At 50.2% G+C, this 18,902-nt stretch overlaps 1 protein-coding gene across 4 annotated transcripts in view; it reads right to left on the reverse strand.

The window, feature by feature from the left end:
* Positions 1-18,902, reverse strand: part of CNTFR (ciliary neurotrophic factor receptor) — a gene marked incomplete at both ends in the record, with an annotated part of 201,743 nt that overhangs the window by 47,222 nt on the left and 135,619 nt on the right. For all 4 annotated transcript variants that reach the window (XM_083884083.1, XM_083884082.1, XM_083884085.1 and 1 more), the window contains one exon: positions 8,132-8,365. In XM_083884083.1, the coding sequence (XP_083740209.1) occupies positions 8,132-8,365 (234 nt within the window). The remainder of the gene's footprint in view (positions 1-8,131; positions 8,366-18,902) is intronic.

The following is an 18,902-nucleotide window of genomic DNA, read 5'->3' on the forward strand; positions in this document are numbered from 1 at the left end:
GGTGCCCTTCCCTGCTTTCCAGGCCCAAAGCTCTGCTCCTTCTCCTGTGCTCCCTGTCCTGACCTGCTGTTAGCACACATTTAGTCTGCTAAATTATTTACAGCAAACTCAGCAGCTCGGGAAACCACAGCTAATGACAATGTCTTTCATGCTGAAGTACCCTGGATCTTGCCCTGACCCTGATGAGCCCTTGGCTGGCACCTCACTGCATGCCTGGGACCCAGGGTTGTTCCCAGCCACTACTAGAAGTTCCAGAGAGAGATGGAAGAGCTTTGGATACTGAGAAAAGATGAGAATTTGCTGCTGCCTGCCATCTCCTCTCCTTCAGACGGAGGGATGTGGCCATAGAGGATCTCCACTGTGGGGTCTTCTAGTGTCAGTGCCTGGTGACACTACCTGGCCAGGGTACCTGCAATCATGGGCACATGTGGGCAGTGACAGGCAAGAGTTATACCCTGGGCTGGTGGCATTGGTGATGTTTCTTCTTTCATCATCTTCTGGGAAGCAAATAGTGATCTTATTTAAGTACCACAGCCCTTTGGAGCTGTAGTGGATAAAGGAAAGGAGCATTCACACGTAGAGCATCGGCTCCTTTACTCCTTGCCCCATAGTTGCAGTGTCAGGAGGTGGCTGTATCCTGGCCTGTTCCTCCCCTCCGAGGACTCTGGAAGCTGGGGACACATTGCTGGTGGGCGGCAGGAAGCTTGCACCAAATATTTTGACAAGGGGCACTTAGGAGGAGCTCAGATAAAATCCTTCCTGGAGCAGAGGTCAGTGCAAACAGAGAAGCAGTGTGTGTCCCCTCAAGTCCCCACAGCTGTCACAGTCCCCACCCTTGACTACCACCCCCCAGCAAAGGAGGAGGATTTGTCTTCTCAGCCCTAGGCATCCCTAATTCCTGGCACTGCAGAACAAGGATTGTGGGAAGCTGTTTAGACTGGACTTGGGATTCTTTAATTACAGAGCTGTTTTTGTAATGTTAGGCAGGATAAACAAAATCTCAGGAAAGAAGAAGGAGGCTGTGCTGCCATCCACCCAGGACATGGGATGTCGGTACTGCATGCAGTGTTTGGTATTTGTGCTAGGCAAGGATGGGGAGGGTTTTCCAAGAAGCTGCCAAGCCCCAAAGTCCTTTTTCCTTTTCTCCTCCAGCCCAGCAGCTGGAGCCAGGCTCCCTCTCTGTCCTATCCTATGATCTTATTCCCAGCCCAACTGCAGGAGAGGATGCACAGGGAGCCTCTGGGCTCATGTCACATGGAAGTCCAAGGCTCAGGATCCCACATCCTCTGTGAGGGTTCTGGCATCTTAAGCAGCCTCTCTCTGATAGACAGTCCATCCTTGGCTCTGGTTCATCGCTGGCAACCCTAGAACTCTGCCACTGAAGGAAGATGGCAAGAGAGTGACCACCTTCTCCTTTTCTCCGTGCCCTTGTGCCACATGATGCTCTTGCCATGATGTCGGCGGAGCCATGAGCTCTCCATAGCACTCAACACAGCATGAGTCACTAGGGTCAAGTGTGGGGCCATATCCCTTCACATACCAGTGGGGACAGAACATGGGAGTGGGATCCTACATTCATTGGCCACCTCCTGGGCATGTTCTTCCCTCAAATAGCATTGGCAAGGCTGGGGCAGAGCTGCTGGTGCTGTTGTCCTAAGTCGTGGAAACTCATAAATGTCCTGTGATGCTCTGCTGGCCCCACTACCACGTGCTCCTTGCTGTCCCCAGCCCCCCGTGGGAAGGGGGAGCCATAAGAATGGGAGAGGGGATATTTTTATTGTTTCTGACACTGGCTGCCCCAGATTATCATGTTTTACATAGTGAGCCAAGGAAGCATCACTCTGCTATGCTGCAGCTGGGCTGGCTGCCCAGCCCAGCGAGGGGAAGGAGGGTTGGAGCAGTGGGGCACGGGTGTGAGTGCGGGTGGGAGTGTTGGAGTGTGTGCACGGCTCCATTCAGCCCTTCTCGCTGCGGCACACAGCCTGCAGCCCACTGAACGGGGCGGAGAGGTCGCCTGCTGCCTGCAAATGTGTTTGTTTTTCTAGTCTGGCTCCTAATTCGATTAGGACTAATTGCATCTGGGAGCGTGGTGGGGTTTTTGGGTGGGTTTTTTTTGGCTTTCTCCTTAAAGACCCGGGATAGTAATTTGCATACTGTTACCCAGTACGCCTTTCCAGCTCTCAGACGGGCCAAGACCCGAAATCTGATTGCAGGCAGCATGGTTCATCCACTGAATTTTCCCAACCATGCATGAACAGCACAACGTGGGAAGGCAGTGACTGGAGAGCCTGCATGCCATGTGAAATAAAGCTGAATTTCAATGAATGAAGCATACCTGCAAGTTTGTTGACACTCCCTTTCTGTGGCTCTCAGGAACTGGGGGGGGTGATCCCTGGCTGTGAATCACCTCAGGACCACTGCACCTACCCAGCCCCCAGTGCCACAGGAACATGGGGGAAAAAAACTCTCCACAGTAATGAATGCAACAGCTCCGGTGTGCATCTCCTGATTCTGGAGCACCAATAGTCATTTAAATTAATTAGCTCCACCCTTACAGTAGATTTGGTCCATGTTAATGTAGTACTGCTCCCAAGCACTGCTTGGGCACAGCCTTAGGGTCGCACCTGTGTAGGACTACCCTCAAGGGGCAGGAGCACATTGGGAGGGTAAGACAGATGAACTGAAGGGGTGGATGCTGTTCCCTGCCTGGTGCCAGGGAATGGCTGCAGTTATGTTGAACTTGTTGCTCCTGAAATAGCCTAAGTTTACATCACCATGGGAAAGGATTGGAAGAGTTCAGAGGGGAAAAATCCATCAAAAGGGCTTTTTCAAAATAATAATTTAAAAAAAAAGCTCTGCATCACAGATTGCTGGACATGAGCAATGAACTATCTGCACATGCTGACCCCAAGCCTGTGCTTCTGTATCAGTGTCCAGGTAGGAGCACCAGCCTGACCAGAGGCACCCTGATCCAAGTGCCACATCTTCACCACTGGCTGCCAGAGCCAGTCAAACTTCAGTTCTTCCAAGCTGGCATGTCATCAGTGCCCTTCTGCATTTTTTTTGCACCCAACTGAGCCATGGAAATAGGCAGGTACACACCAAGCCCTGGCACTGCCTTCCTCCACTGTTTAGCCAGTGCCCATCATGGGATGCTCACATGTCTTACGTGGAGAGGTCACTACCTCCTTGTTTTGCTTCTTTATTTTGGATAGGTGAAATGGAAAAAATGTTTTAAAGTAACAACAAAAAATAGATGCAAACTTGCAGTACAACCCTCTGGTTGCAGCTGGAGCCCAGCTGGGAGGAAAGAGACTTCTAAGGCAGAGAAAAAGGAGGCTCTGATTATTTATTAGTGGCCGATGTTTGATTGCTTGCTAATCAGTCCAGAGAACACTCAGGCTCTCCTGGCCTCCCTGCTCACATGTGGTTCCTGTTGCTTTGTCCCTTTCCCCCCCAGCTCTCTGATTTTTCTTTGTTTGTTTTTCTGTTAATTTGGTTGTTTTTTCCATGTCATTTTCCGTCAAACCGCATGTTTTTTCCTCTTTCTCTCGCCAGCCACTGCAGTGACAGACATGGAGGAAGCAGGCCAGCTCAGGACTGCTTGTACTCTGCCAGTCCCTTTCCCACATCCATGGCCTGGGAGGCAGCAATGCCCATGGGGCAGCATTGGGGCTGGCACCAGGCTGCAAGACCCCAGGCCACCACGGGAACATGAAAGACAACTCCACTGCCTGCATCTGTGCCCCTGATGCTGGAGGGGATTCTGCTGTATTTTCTCTCCCATCTAGATGCTATCCCTGCTTGCACTCCATCCCATCAGGCAGCAGCCTTTTCGGCCAGCAAGCTGAATGATGAGGGTCAGATGTGTGTCCACCAGGGCTTGGGTATGCCCAAAGCAGGACAGAAGGGCTAAGGGGAAGGGGTGCTGGGTTGGGATGGAGATAAGTAGGTTAGAAAGAGATGGAGGGATAGGAGCAGAAGGAGGGTGCCTGCCCTGGCTGCCTCCCTCCCACCCTCCCTTCTTTGCACACAAGGCCTCCTCGCTCTCATATGCACTCTCTGGCTTCTGGCAGCCTTTCCGACGTGCGTTTCCACTCCTCTCTGGCCCATTAGCAGTATTTTTATAACATTCTGTAACACACAGAGCCGTGTGCCAAACCTCAAGAGTGCATTATTTCCCAATGTCTTTGTTATATCCACCCCCAGGCCCTCCGGCTGCGCCTTTCCAAATGCAGAGCTGTGGCCTGTGGGGGCAGCCAGGAGCCTGGCACTATGCTCCTGGTGATCCAGAGCCTTGTGCTCCCTCCTGCCCTGCTCCTGATGCTCAGCCCTGGGCTCAGGCCACGGACGTCTGATGTGTAAAAAGACCTGGACCCATCTCCTACTTCTGGCCACACAAGGGCATCTGCTGCTGTCAGGCTGCAGGGCAGGTGATCACTGAAGATAAACACCTGGTTGCTCTCCTGTGCTTCACCTCTTACTCAGCTGCCTGAAGAATGGGGCAGAACAACAAGTCGCTGCTCAAACTGCCCTGGAAGAGGTTTCCCCTGGAGAAGTGCCAGCTTCCCCCAGGCCAATTTGTGCTGAGGAGGATTCATGCCTTGTAGGTGGCTGATCTGGGACCTTTAGCAACAGCAAAGTCTGGGAAGCCCCTGAATGCACAGTGTCCCATTGCACGTGCACCAGTGTGCCCATTTCTGCAGTGAGTGAGACAGCCCAGCTACCCACAGCCTCTGCAGGGTGCTGCTGGGCTCACAGCCAAACCCCCCATGATGTGGACTTGGGTGTAAAACCCATCTCAGGGACCAGATGAGCTACCTGTGCTTTCCCTCTCATCTGCTGAATTTTTGAAACACCTTCACGCATTTGTGCCTGCACCATTATGTAGCATGCTGGTCCCTTCAGCATAAAATCCCCACCCCAGATATTCTCTTGTTCCTCCTTAGCTACTGGCATATCCAGCCAAAGCCCCATGGTCCTTGTGGGCCAGAGCCATTACAGATTACACCACAGAGAGTGGCCCAAATGCAGCCCAAACATGGTGCCGAAGCTTCCCCTCCCTTTCAGGAGCTCCCCCTTTCAGCACAGTCTGATCCCCTGTAGCTATTTCCTAAGCTGTGTTCCAATTCTCATACTAATCCACATTTTCTCTGGTTTAACTCATAATTTCCCATGTGGCATCATAGCAAATACTTCACTGAAGTCAAGACAGATTACACTGACCACATTTCTGGGCTTAGAAAACTGGTTCCTTTATCAAAGAGAGCTATCAGGTTAATCTGCTGTGATACATCCCTGGCAAGCCCCCCCTGTACTTCTTTCCCATTTTCCATTTGTCTCCATGTCTTTAATTGCTCCCTCTTCCAAGTGCACCATGCGGCCTCACTGTGCAGTGGGGTCAGGCTGTCTGATGAGGACTTTTCCTTTGCTTGGGCACAGGAGACACGTTGCACTGGGTACCACCACTGACCTCTCAGCTGCTAATGAGCTTTGCTAATGAACAGATGTCCTCATATGGGGATGAGGTGCTCCCCAAGCCTTCAGTGCATTGTTGTCTTTGAAGGTGCCTCCACAACAGAAGGTCATCTCCAGGTTTTATGATCCCTCCTCTCCTTTAGCCTGTGCTGCCCTTGCTCTCAGCATCGCTGCTCAGACCCGGTGGGGTTCATTTGGTATTGGGCTCTGCCGAGCTTACTTTTAATCTCCCCTGAAACCTGTCTGCACAACCAGCTCTGCTCTTCTCTCCTCATTTGCTCTGTATTTATATGGCTAACCCCCCTTTTCATTTCCTCTGCAAGGTCTCGCTCAGCTTGACTCCTGGCAGGTCTCCCTTTATCCCTGTGCTCACTGACCCCCATGACAGGGCTTGCTTTGCTAATTGACACCCTTTCCTGGTCCTCGACCCTTCTCTGCTCCCTCTATACATCCTTCCTGTGGTGTTGTATGCTCAGGAGCACTCCTGCGTTGCCTGGGGAGCACATTCCAGGTACCATCATTTATTTAATGAGATCCCCAGCACTTCTCCACATGCAGCCCCAGCCCATCACTCTCACTGCAGTCATCTTTCTTGTTGCCTCAGTAAAAGAGAAAAATGCAGGCACAGGCCTGTTTTCATTTAATTTCTCATGCAATTGAAATGAAATGAATCCAAGATCCTTGAAATCTCAGGTTCGGGATCCCAATGCACTCAGCTGCAGCAGCAATGCTACCACAGGACCATACTGCAAACCTCCCACAAGTCACCCATCTCCATCTACATGCCCAAGCTCATCTCCATTCCCTGCAGGGATGCTCAAAAATCCACTCCATTGCATGAGTCCTTACACCTCTAGGGAATCAATCACTCCCATCAGAGCCAGGACACTTAGGGTGGGGTGGGGGAGGCAGGGGCCGGGGATGCAGTGCTGGGAAAAGAAACCTCACAGAGAACATTAAATTAAAATCCAGCCATTTAAATTAATTACCATGAAAAGCATCTCACCTGATTAGTTCCTTGCACAGTTAATTGTGTTAACAATGCCAGACACTTATTTATTTATTTGTCACCCTTTCTCCGGGGGCTGGTGGCCCCAGCAGTGTCCAACTGGGCTTCTCAGCTGCCTAGTGCTCAGGGGGCTTTGAGTCTCCAGCAAATGAGAACACACAGTAATAGGGAACAGCAGGATTTGGGCTCTAACGCTGAGCAATTCCCACGGGTCCCTGAGCGGATTGACAGGGATTACTATTAGCGAGGTGCTTAGCAGATGGAAGAGCCATTTTGAAATCACAGCGATGCCACAGCTGCAGAGGAGTGGTTGGAGGCTGTGGACCTTTCCCCACTCCCCTTGCTTCCTGCAGACCTGCTGCGCTCTGTGTACTGGCACAGCCTGGGGCCTCTCCCTAGGTGGGATCTGGTGAGCACATGCCCAAGCAGAGGAACTGCACAATCTCCTTGTGCTGCTGCCTGCACTGGACCCAGCTACTGCCTCTTCTGGCTCTGTGAACACCTCCTGATCATAATGTGGCTAAAAAGCCCCTGACTCCTTTGTTAAGAAGTGGCTTTTTGTCTGCCATGCTCCCAACCCCCACTCCTGCTCACTGGTGTAAAGCCTGCCCTGTGCTGACTGCTTTCCCTTATCTGCTTCTCACATAGCCTTCCATTTCCTTCCAGTACACCTTCTCCTTGGCTCAAACGTCAAGATCATCCCACAACACCTTAAATGAGCAGGACACCACAAAGCATCTCTAAAATTCAAATCTCTAGGTGCAGTGAACTCCTCATGCCTTATTTTCAGGCTTACACAGACCCCCCTGTGACTCTCTGTCCCTGAAGCATGGCCTAGGATGGAAACACCACCCTAGCTCTGATGCCAGGTGCAGAAGGTGAGATAAGGAGCAGAGGAAGGCTCTGCTGTGTCTTCCAAACTTGGGAACTCCTGGATGGCAGGGCTTCCAGCTGGTGCATCACAGTTACTATCCCCCAGCTGGCTATGCCTGCTGGTGCTCCCAGACAGCCACGGCTGCCAGTTGCATATGCCGTGCTGCAAAACACACAGTTGCTATCAGCTGTATAAACACAGAAGCCCTCAAAACATACAGCTGCTATCAGCTCTCAGCATCATGTGAAATACAGCACAACTCTTATCTCCCCTGCTGAGGCCCAGGAATCAGCACATCCCATGCTGAAGATACGCAAAATGCTGGGGAATGAACAGCTGTCCTCCAGTATGCCTGTGCACCCAGGATCCTGCAAACCCAGGGATCACCAACACCTTTTGGCTGCTCCTCTGAAACAACCACACCACAGTAATCCTAGTCAACACTTTTCCTTGCTGACTGCAATCCTCTCTGACAGCTCTTTCCACCAGCAGACATGGTTGTTGTGGCACAGGGGTGGAGGGAGAAGGTAAACCCCTTCGCAAATTATTCCTGAGGCATTATTTAATCTACTGGCTTTGATCTAAAGTTTGGGGCAGAATAGCCAATTCCATCTGGGATTAGTATGCCATGAGGACCTCATATGGTGGTGTGCAGCAGACAACCCTATATACAGAAAGTAGAGGGGTTGGCATGGCAAGAGGGAGGGCTGTGGGGAGTCAATATGGGAGCAGAGACTGTCCCTCTCAATGTGACATGCTGGAGTACTCACTTCCCACCCTCAGGTAGGTCTGGTATTTGAGGTGCCAGGAGGAGCCCTCGTAGCAGGAGTACTGGCCACTCTGTGACAGGTCAACATTCTTCAGGATCAGGTAGGACCCGTTCAGGTGGGACTCGTCCATGTCCCTGGTGCCATTGGCTGTCCAGGTCACGGCTGCATCCCAGTCCATGGAGCCGCACTTCATGGTCACGTCTGCACCTACCCGCTCATACTGGATGTGGCTGTCTGTGGGAAGGAATAGGAGAAAAGGAGAAAAGCAGGTGAGCTCAGAACCCCTCAGCACAGTCCTTGGAAATAAGATCTTACCTTTCCATCTGGGAAGTAAAGAGAAGGACTGGGGTGTGGATTGGCACAGTGTTAGTGGCCAGGGAAGCCCAAGTTCTGCTCCTGTCCCCTGCCATGATTTATTTTAGACTGGAGTGGACCAGCTGACGAATACCAGAGGATCATGGACCACCTGCACCCACAGGATCGCTTCCTCTCACGTTTGCTATGGTGAACACATGTCAAGGCTGCACATACGGCTCACCAGCTGAACGCCCCACAGCACAGCCAGACACACAAGATATTGCCAGTTGTATGTCCAGGTGACTTGTTCAGGACACAAATCAAACACATGTATCAGAAACTCCCAGCAGAGAGATGACACAGCCCCAGGACCTGTCACCAGCAAACTCTAGGTATTTACTAGCACAGATGGGAAGCAGGAGGAATTCCCTATCCAGGAAACCAGGCAGGAGGATTGCAACCTAACCATGGTGTGCTGTGGAAAGGCACAGCTGCTTGGTGCATGCAGTGCTGTTTGTCTCCCTGTCTGGGTTTTCTATTCTTTCCACAATAACATGATGCCTTGCTGAGCTGTTTGATGTAGCAGCTCACGAGTGGGGCAACACAGCTCATTGGGCACCAGCTGCCTAATTGAATTTTCTCAGATTTCTGGACAGGAGCTGGAGCTGACATTCATTAATGATCCTTAGCAACTGAATATTTCCCGTGTTGCTACACTTGGCTGTGCTGAGCTGCATGTGGCAAGGATAAAACCACGTGAGTGCGTGTGTGTGACACAGGGTGAAGCAGGACGGGAAGATGAATGGGGATGAGGTTCCTTCAAGGCTTCATTGAGCCTTTGTGCACAGACAAGGGTGGTTCAGTTCTCAAAATTCTCTTGGGCTTCAAAACCACATTTGACAAGGTGCCTTCCAAGGAAACTAAGCAGCCCTGACACACAGGGAAAGTCTTTGCAAGGATTTATAGCAGCTAAAATTGTGAGACCAAAGGTGAAAACAAGCTATCAAATGTAGCAGTAGAAAATGTCACTGTTGAAGTCTGACAGAGATCCAAGCTGCATTGGATCTGCCCAACACCCTCGTAACTCAGAGGTAAAAGGGGTCAGGGCAGAGAGAAGACGGAGTGCTGCTGAGGCTGTCAGGGCAGCCAGATCACAGCTGGGTTCCAAAGTGCTGCAGGACATCATGGTACAGACCACCAGGCAGTAACCCTGTGTTGATTAATGCACAGTAGAATGCATGCAGCCTTGCTTCCCCTACACACTCAGGGTTTCAAATGTGCCACACCCTCCATGGAAACCCATCTTGGAGTCATTACACTCCCTTCCCTGAAAACATCAGCTCAGTGGTGAACAAGAACTCAAACTCAAAATGGAAAGCATGGTAACTCAAAAACCATGAACAAGCCCGTCTCCATGTTGTTATGAGCACAGCACCACTGGAAGCAGGGCAGAGGAAGGAAAGAGGAACAGCTAAGGCTGGAAACAGATCCCATGTAAGGATGGTTTAGCACACTCAAACCCTTCATCCATAAAAGGAGACAACCAAGTAAAGACATGACAGACACCTTAGCAATGATAAGTGACATGAAGAGGACAAATAGAGAAGGACTGCTTGCTCTTTCTCCTAATAAAATAAGGGGAGCAAAACAAGCAATAGAAAGCGATCTTTTTTTCTGCATGAATTGTGATTAAATTACAGAAATCTATATCCATCAGATGCTGTTGATGTCAACATTGGTGGGGGGAACAGTGAGTAAACAAATTAATTTAGGTCAGCAGAAGATAACCTAAAACACTGAGCTACGAAGTAAACCTTGGGAGATTGCAAGCAACTGATGGTAGAGATGACAGAAGAAGCACCTCCAAGGCTTCTCCTCTCTTTTCTCCCTCTCCATACATCAGCTCCTGGGTCCCACTGATAGGTGGGACCACATGAACGTGATCCAGCTATTCCTTGTATCTAAGCCCACATCCTGATCCCATCTGCAAAGCTGGCTCTGGAGGTGTGCCTGGCAGTTCTCAGCCCTCCTGTAGACGGTCTGTCTGGACACCTGCTTCTGACAGGAATAGAGAGAATTTGTGTATATTATCCCTGCTGGGAAAGGGGGTGCAAAGGACAAGGAAAATGGTTTGTAGTGAGTAAGTTGCTGGTGGGATGCCTCAGGACCATTTCTGATGCTAGCCAAGGATGGAGACCTTTGGGAAACTGTGCTCACCAAAAATTTTTTTCAAGGGTCTTAAAAAAGCTGGGAGGATGTACTGACAGGCAGAAAGAGGAAAGAACATCTAAGATGAACCATCGGTGTGAGGAGGCATAGCTGGAACAAGACCAGATAAACAGACAGATAAGCAGAAGTGGAAGAAGACAGTAGATTGATGGACAAACATGTGTAACCACAGACAGATGGACAGTAGGCTGGATGGGCACAGATGGAATGGAGGAAAGGAGGTATGGAAGGCCAATGAATGTGAATGGTGTTGGATGGATGGATGGCTATTTGAATGGCTCTGGATCTGGATGGATGGATGGATGGATGGATGGATGGATGGATGGATGATGAACAGATGGACAGACAGATGACTAGGCACATGTGTGGATGGACAAATACAGATACCAGAGTTTCAGTAAGACTTCAAGCATCTTACTCAAGTTCTCTAATTTCTTCTACTACATAAGGTAAAGAGGTTTTGTCTTCCTGTTTCCTGTTGCCTCACACGACCATTGACTATCCTGTTCTTACCCTTGGAATTCTACTTACCAGAGACACTGGAGCTCTGACACCCACCATTGCACCACCCACCAGCTATGACAGATAAAGGCTCAATGCAGTGATGGATCCACAGACCTGCCACCATTGCCTGGCTCCTGCCTGTCCGATGCCTAGTTCCAGAGAAGGACTGAGATGGGGGGAAAGCTCTGGAATGCTCAGCTCTGCCCCTCAGGATGGTGGCTTAGAGCTTGTCCATAGCTAGTGGCTGAAGGACTAAGCTGGGAAGGAAAAAAGTTACATTGAGTTATTTCCTTAAACACAGTACAAACACATTGGGATTCATCCAGAAGGGCTGAGGGAGCCATTACTGGAAGACAGGTCTTTGAAAGTAATGCTTCTTTCCAAGACAATGGTGTAAGGTTCCTGATGAAGCAGAAACCCAAAGCAAACTTCAGAGGAGGCATTTCTCCCAGCAGGATTTGCTGAGGGTCTTACTGGAGCAGAGACAAGTCCTCACATCCTCCCTTGTCCCATGCCAGGTGTGGGAGTCCCATCCAACTACAGTGATGTGCAAATGTGTGGGAAGGGGCACCTTTGGGAAGAGGCACTATGGGGTCAGCTCCCCTGGAATGCTGGAGAAGCCTATCTTCCACTGAGAACAGCAGCTCTGCTGTAGGATGGGGATGAGCAGGGGTGACTAGAGCTCTACTGGTACCCTCCACTTCCTGCAGGCTGGGAATGGGCAGGAGCCCCTCCAGCCCACCCAGAGCTCCACAGCTCCCTTCAACAGGGGGTAAAGGGAGGTTTGTCCACACTCCTGGTCACCATGTCACTGGTAACCCATGGGATCAATGACCACGATGATGCCTGTCCTGCAGGACCAGCCCTTTTGGATGGATATCAGCTGGTGACATGAATGTGCTGGTGGAAGATTTGAGCTGGACATGGAGGATAATTTATTCTCCTGGAGGGTAACACAGCACTGGGACAGGTACCCACAGAGAGGGGGATCCTCATCCATGGAGGTTGTCAGGGGTCTGTTGACAAAGCCATGACTGATCTGGTCTTCTGCTGAGGACAGACCTTTTCCAAGCAGGACACTGGACTAGACATTTCCAAAGATTCCTTCCCAGCAACAGAGATGTGTTCATTGCCTAGAAGTGACATTTCAAGATGCTGCCCTGCCCTGCCCCGCCCCTACACCACCCTGCTTCTCCATAGCATGCTGCCTTTTGGGTCAAGTGACATCACAAGGCTGTGATATCATCATAAAGGGGCTGTGATGTGGCACCCCGACTAGCAACAGGCCTCTCAGCACCCAAGCCCACTAAGGGCCACATCCTCTGCCGGGCACAGCTCACCTGCCAGCCACAGCATGGCTTATGACATGAAGTTCCGGAACTAGAAAGGAGCCATGGTGATGCATAATGGGAGAAATGACAGCTTTACCCACATCTCAGCTAAATTATGTGCAGGGAAGATGGGAATAAACATACAGAGCTTCTAGCTGTGGGACAAACATAGAGAGCTTAGAGTAATGAACCTGGGGCAGCTTGACGAAATGAGCTGTGGCCTGCTTTGCTGCACTAGCAATGATGAGTGGCATCTTTATAGGTCCTGCAATTGCAACAGAGACCAACAGGACAGCAGACAGAAGCATCTGAGATGTGGGGCCCACGGAAACATATTGGATGCTTCCCAAACCCATCCAGCTGGAAATCCAGTAGAAACCTCATCCTCATTTTCCTCCTTAATGAAATCTTGACCTACATTGAAACTGGAAGGGCAATAGCAGAAGGAAATCCTGCCAAAAGGTGAGGACTGCCCTGGTATGCACTGTGCTGGGAAGGAGCAGAACACCTCTTGGGACCTTCCATTTCCACTCCTCCACTCTTCTTGCTCCAGCTGAGGCTCCCACCCAGCCAGCATGAACAGCTGCCAGGCATGATAGGAATGCTGCTGGGCACTGGCAAATGTGGAGCCACAGACATGGCACTGAGGGTCTATGCCAGATGCCTGAGGGGTCACTGGGACAGCAAGCAGGGGAAGTGGAGAAGATGGTTTGAATTCCTGGCACCAGCACCCACCATAGCCCTTTAATGGGGGTCTTTCAGCCAGGGCCTGTAGCAAGACAGGGCCTGCATCCAGCAGACACACAGGGCCAAAACCACCCTTGCTTGCCACAGTGATTTGCAGGCAGACTGGGACAAATATTCCCTCTGAGTGCTGTGCTGAAATGCACTGCAGGGTTGTGGCTTGTGTAAACAGGGAGTGAGCAAAAGAAAGGCACTGCAGCACTTTTGGAGAGAGGGATGAGCACTCTGCAGGTTCCACAGCCTCTGGCTCTTTCCTTCTTTTGCAGATGATGAAAGCAACAGAGTGAGAAAGGCTAGGTCCCCACTTTCTCTGACAGGACATGGAGCACTTCTGCAGTGGGACAGAGCATTACATGTGTGTCTTTGGACAGAGGCCTCCACATCACCCCGCTGGCCTTCATATGTCCCTCCCACAGCTGAGAAACCAACCACAAATAATTGTCTCAGCAGCTAATTAACTGCCTATGTACAGAATAAATTGTACATTTAATATTTACATAGTGCCAGGGTTATGCCAAGAGCTTTCCAGGCATACAAACCAGAGGAGTCTTTCATCCCACAACTTCCCATGAAAAAAGAGATGAATCAGCCCACAGGAGATGAGCAGGGAGCCCCACAGGATGGAAAAGACAAGAGGACAGAGAGGTGACCTGATCAGCCTTTGTGGGAGGATGTTCTTGGCCTGCTCCAGCCATAACATAGGGTAATGGCACAATCCTGTGGCCTCTCCCTTGCTTCAGGACCCATGCCCACTGGCCTGAGCAGCACCAACTCTGTCCAAGGAATGCCAGTGGCTCCACTCCCCTGTGCAGCTTGACAGCCCTTGAGGTCTGCCCTTCTTGAGATTAAGCAGCCTCTGGCCATCAAGAGGGTTTCCTGACACCAGCTTCCCGAAGCACACCCCACTCGTGATCTCCTCACATCTATTCCCTGTGATGCCACTTGGTCTTTGCACAGCTTTTCTTGCCAGCAGAAATCTTCCTTCAAGGAGAAGAAATTTCATGCTTAAGGAGGCACTTCTTCCACAAGTGATTTAAAACTGGATATATCTTTGTAAGGAAACAAGCATAATTAAGTGTCATCGATGTAGCCAAAGATATGGACTGCTCCAAGTTAATTTTGTCCATTAATGAAGAGTTGCAGAAAGCAGAGACTGCATTTGTTTGCTCTACTTTGGTAAATCCCTGGAGTCAGCAGCTTTGCTTTTGACAAGAAAAAATAATTAGAAAGAAACTTTAATTAAGAGATAACAGATGGGTGCTAAAGGACTTGTACTCAATCACACCACGGTAGCATGGAAGCAGACCGTGGGTTACTTCAGGAGTGTTGTGAAGAAGGGATTTGACCCCTCCAACATGCTTGGCTCAGGGCAGGATCCAGGGCAGGAAAACGTCTTCCCTCAGCCTGGATGTGACCACAAAACATCCTCCTGTGGACATTGGCAAAGCCCTGATGCTCCTGCAGAAGTTCTGCTTCAGCTCTGCAACAGTCTGACCTTTCACCTCCCTCTGAAGCCACACCCCAAACCCAGCTGAGGATGTCCATGGTGGGCTGACAAGGGTCTTCATGGCCCTTCTAACTGGGGTTGGTGCCCCACAGGCTGGTGCCTCTCCCATGAATCTTAATGAAACATCTTCTGGGCCTTTCTGAGGATGAAGGGACACTTTTACCATCAAATGTTCCATTGTTAAAAACGATAATCCAATCCACAGGCTCCCTACTGGACCTGATGGTCCAGCAGTGGGAGATGTGATGCCTGCACTATGAGCTTGACATGCCATTGCTCAGGCCAAGCTCCAGGTGACAAGAGCAGACAGGATGGCAGCACCATCAGGATGGTGCCACTTGCATCACTCATGCACAGGGGCCAGCAAGGCTGTGCAGAGGCAGAAAATCAGCACCCTCCTGAGGAGAAAACACTGTGCTAAACTCAGCAGGAAACCACAGAACACAGACCCACTGCTGGAAGCAGAAGACACATAGCCTCACAGCAGAAGCGAGGGCCAAGTCCTTGCTGCAGCACTGGCTCAGCCCATGGGATACAGCAGCTCCCTATGTCTTTTGGGCAGTGGGCCAATGGGGAGCCCTGGCTGGCAGGAGCATGGGGAATGCTGCCTTAGCAGACAAGCAACTTAAGTGTCATTTTTCTGCTTGTATCATCAGACTGCCTAAATCAACAGCTTTGGTCTGGTCTGAGTGGGATCTCACCAGGCCAGAGAGTCCTCCATGCACCCTATTATGTCTGTGTCTTATCCTGGTACTGCTGCCTTTTCATCAGCCCCCGCAGTGGGACAGAGCTTCTCATGCAGCTCTCTAGACCTGCCAACTCACATCAGCCCAGAGCTCCACACTGGCAGTGCTCCTGGCTGCTAGCCAGAAGGGCTCTGTGTCAGAGGCAGCCTTGTTTTCCTGCATGCCATCCAGCTCAGCTCTCGCTGGGAGTAGTAGGAGCTGTACAGTGATGTAGTCCCTCAAGCATAACTTGACCCTGGTCACAGGGGACAAACAAAACTGAGAACAGCAACCAAATCCATCCTGCCTCTGTAACAGAGTCTCCTCAGCCATGTATAGGCAGGAGATCACAAAGAAACCGTCATTTCCTATGGCTTCAGGGCAGGATTTAGCTCTGCCTGAAGGTGCTAATGCTGGTGCACACCCATCTGCAATGTCTACATTCCTCTATCATGGATCATACTCTGTTGACAAAGGCGGGACCAGGAGAAGATGCTGCTACTTCTGCTTTTCTGTTTCACCAGCTCTACAGCAGAGAGGTCTCGATTCTTTTGGGTTGATGATCTTGGCTTTTTAGGTTTTTCCACGGGAGGCTTTGTTCTTGCATCTCAGGAGGGACCTGAGTTCATGTGTTGATCCATTTTCCAGAAGGTCTTGGTAAGACCATCACATGGATGTCTGTCTGAGCTCTCCTGGTCCAAGTGCCTTGGGAGTCTAAGTGCTCTCCTTGCTGCAACTGTCTGAGCAGTGACACTGTTTTCATCCTGAGGCAAGGCTGGATGCGACCTTGTCCACTTGGCTTCCTTGCAGAGTCAGCTTTAGATGACTCATCTTGAGGAAGTGCAGTTGCTTGGCAAAGCAGCAACTCATCCAGCTCCCTGCAACTATATCAGGCTGGCTGCCCCAGCAGGTGAGGCAGTATGGAGTGAACGGTGTTGAAACACCAGAAGGAATGGCACTAAGGAAACCAGCACACAATAGGAAATCCCACCAATATCCTCTCAGCTGGGCTCACTTGAGCCTTCAACCTTCATTGCCAAAGGACAGCTGCTAGCATAATGGGTGAATTAGAGGCTTGTTTTTTGGTCCTGCTTTTTCATGCAGACAGGACAAATAACTCTAAGCCACAAAAGAGTGCTTAGATCAGGCTTTTCAATGCCGTTTAGGGGGAAATCAATACAATCCAGAATTAGGTGCCCAAATCAGAGCCGTAAACACAAGAAAAGCACATTGTGGTCCAGCAACAGTGCGAAGATGCCTGTATTTATTGAGGTTTGGGGAGGGAGAGGTGGGTGCAGAGCTGGATAGAGACATCCAGGCGCCTCACTCCCCGCTGACCTCAACCTGCCTTTCCAGCCTGGTGCACAGTGCACACCTCCCCATCCCTGTTTGCCAACGCCCACACACCTGCCCTCAAATAACAGCCTTGCTTCACTCAAATACACTGGGGGTGACCACTATTTGTTCACATAACAACCCAGCTCCTGCTTCACCCTGCTCAGGGCTGCAGATTAGCATCAGGCATTGTACAATGTTTTTTTATTAGCACAGAATTATGGAAGTCAGAGGCATAAAAGACCTGTTGGGTCCCACTCAGTCCATCCTCCTTCTGCCAAGACAGTATTGGTCCCTGCAGCATATTTACTATTTCTCCAGTCTAATTTTACATACTGTACAATCTGTGCAGTGCCAAGTTACAGTCCCTGTGTGAGAAGCAGAGCTCTCAATTTTCAGGCTCTTGGGTGTGTAAAATCACAACCGCGATGCTAAATTAACTTTTTTTCCCCTTGCATTTAATCATTTAATAGCTTTAAAATTCAGCCCCTCAGGCTCTTTCTGTCTGTCTGTTGGCTTGTGTTCTGCCTGCTGTAGGCCAGTGGCTTGTCACTTATGCCCCTGGGTGGATCGTCAGCAGCTGGGCTTGGAGCTGGGGTAACTACAACTTAACACATGACCTTCTGTGCCTGAGGATGGAAAAACTCCTCTGCTTTTTAAAATACAGATACAGGGGGTTCATGCTCCTCCTGATTGCTCAGCCCCACAAGGAGGAGGCACAGAGTGCACTGCACACAGGGACAGGACTCAAAAGCATCACGGAAGCTGGACTGAGAAATCAAAACAGGGGTGCAGCCTGTAGCACCAAGACATTGGGGACAAGGCATTCCCTGGGGTTCCCAACAGAAGCACCACTACTGTTGTCTCCACCTGTACATCCACTGAAGATTATACCCCAGGGCTTGTCTGTTCCCAAAAGAGGGATTTCTTCTCCCTGCAACAACACCAAGATTTTCTTTGGGTATGTGGCTACAGAATAGCAGACGAGCTGAGCTGCTGCACAGTGAAGAGGGTGGGGAAAATAAATGCTGATATAATGGGGACCATTTTCTCAAGTTTGACCCGGTCACCATCACTCCTCCAAGTAACACATGCATATCTAGAGTCCAGTGCTGATTTCAAAACAATATTAAAAATAAGGCACTCATCCTCTCTCCCCTGCAGGGGATGTATTAACAACTAAGACAAGGCATTGGGGTTTGCATTGGTAATACGAGATACTACATTTGCATTTGATGCCTTTAATTCTGAAGGATCCTCAAGCAAAGCTAAGCCTGGAAAGGATCACTAGCATGTGCTGAGCTGTGTCACAGCAGTAGAGCTGCAGGCCTCCCACCACACAGAACATCTGCTGGGGGGAAAGATGGGTGGTGCATATCAGATACATGGCACCGTCAAAAAAAGTGTTACTTACACCAGAGACAAGATAAATCAGTGAGTATAGATAATGGAGCACTACAGACCACACAATATGACCCCAGGACAGAGCCCCTAGATCTTGAGCAGAGCTTGGAGACACACTCCAGCTTGGGGCTGAATGAGGCTGGGTCTCTGATTAAGGGCTGGAAAGTGTATCTGAACAATGGATGTCATGACCACAGGATTGTGGCCTCCACATGGTTTCTGAGCTCCTCTTGGGGGTCAGCATTATTCAGGAGCCCCATAAATCCACAGGCTATATGTGTAGTTACAAGTTACTCTGCAGTCAGAGAGCTACCAAAGGTGTCAGTGCCTTTTGGATTTGTCTGTGAGCAGGTAGGAGAGACAGGGTTTTCTGCACAGTACATGGAAGATCCCAGAAGCAAGGAGCAGATCCAAGAGAAAGCACAGGACTGAAAGTACTCAGTGCTTTGGGGCATTTGCATGCCTTCTTGTGCAGATCATAGAATCATGGAATGGGCTGGGTTGGAAGGGACCTCTGAAGATCATTAGTGCAACAGATAGGCGCATATCACAGAATCATAGATTGGATACATCCTGTTCATATGTCTGCAAAGCACAGTGCAGAAGCTCAGAGGAGATCACACCACCTCAGAAGAGAGAAGCTTAAGACAAGGCCCATGAGTCAGGAGCTCTCAGTAGGGTTGGTCCCATTCTCA

This window comes from Zosterops lateralis, assembly GCF_965231275.1.
Source record: "Zosterops lateralis genome assembly, chromosome: Z".
Classification (NCBI taxonomy): domain Eukaryota; kingdom Metazoa; phylum Chordata; class Aves; order Passeriformes; family Zosteropidae; genus Zosterops; species Zosterops lateralis.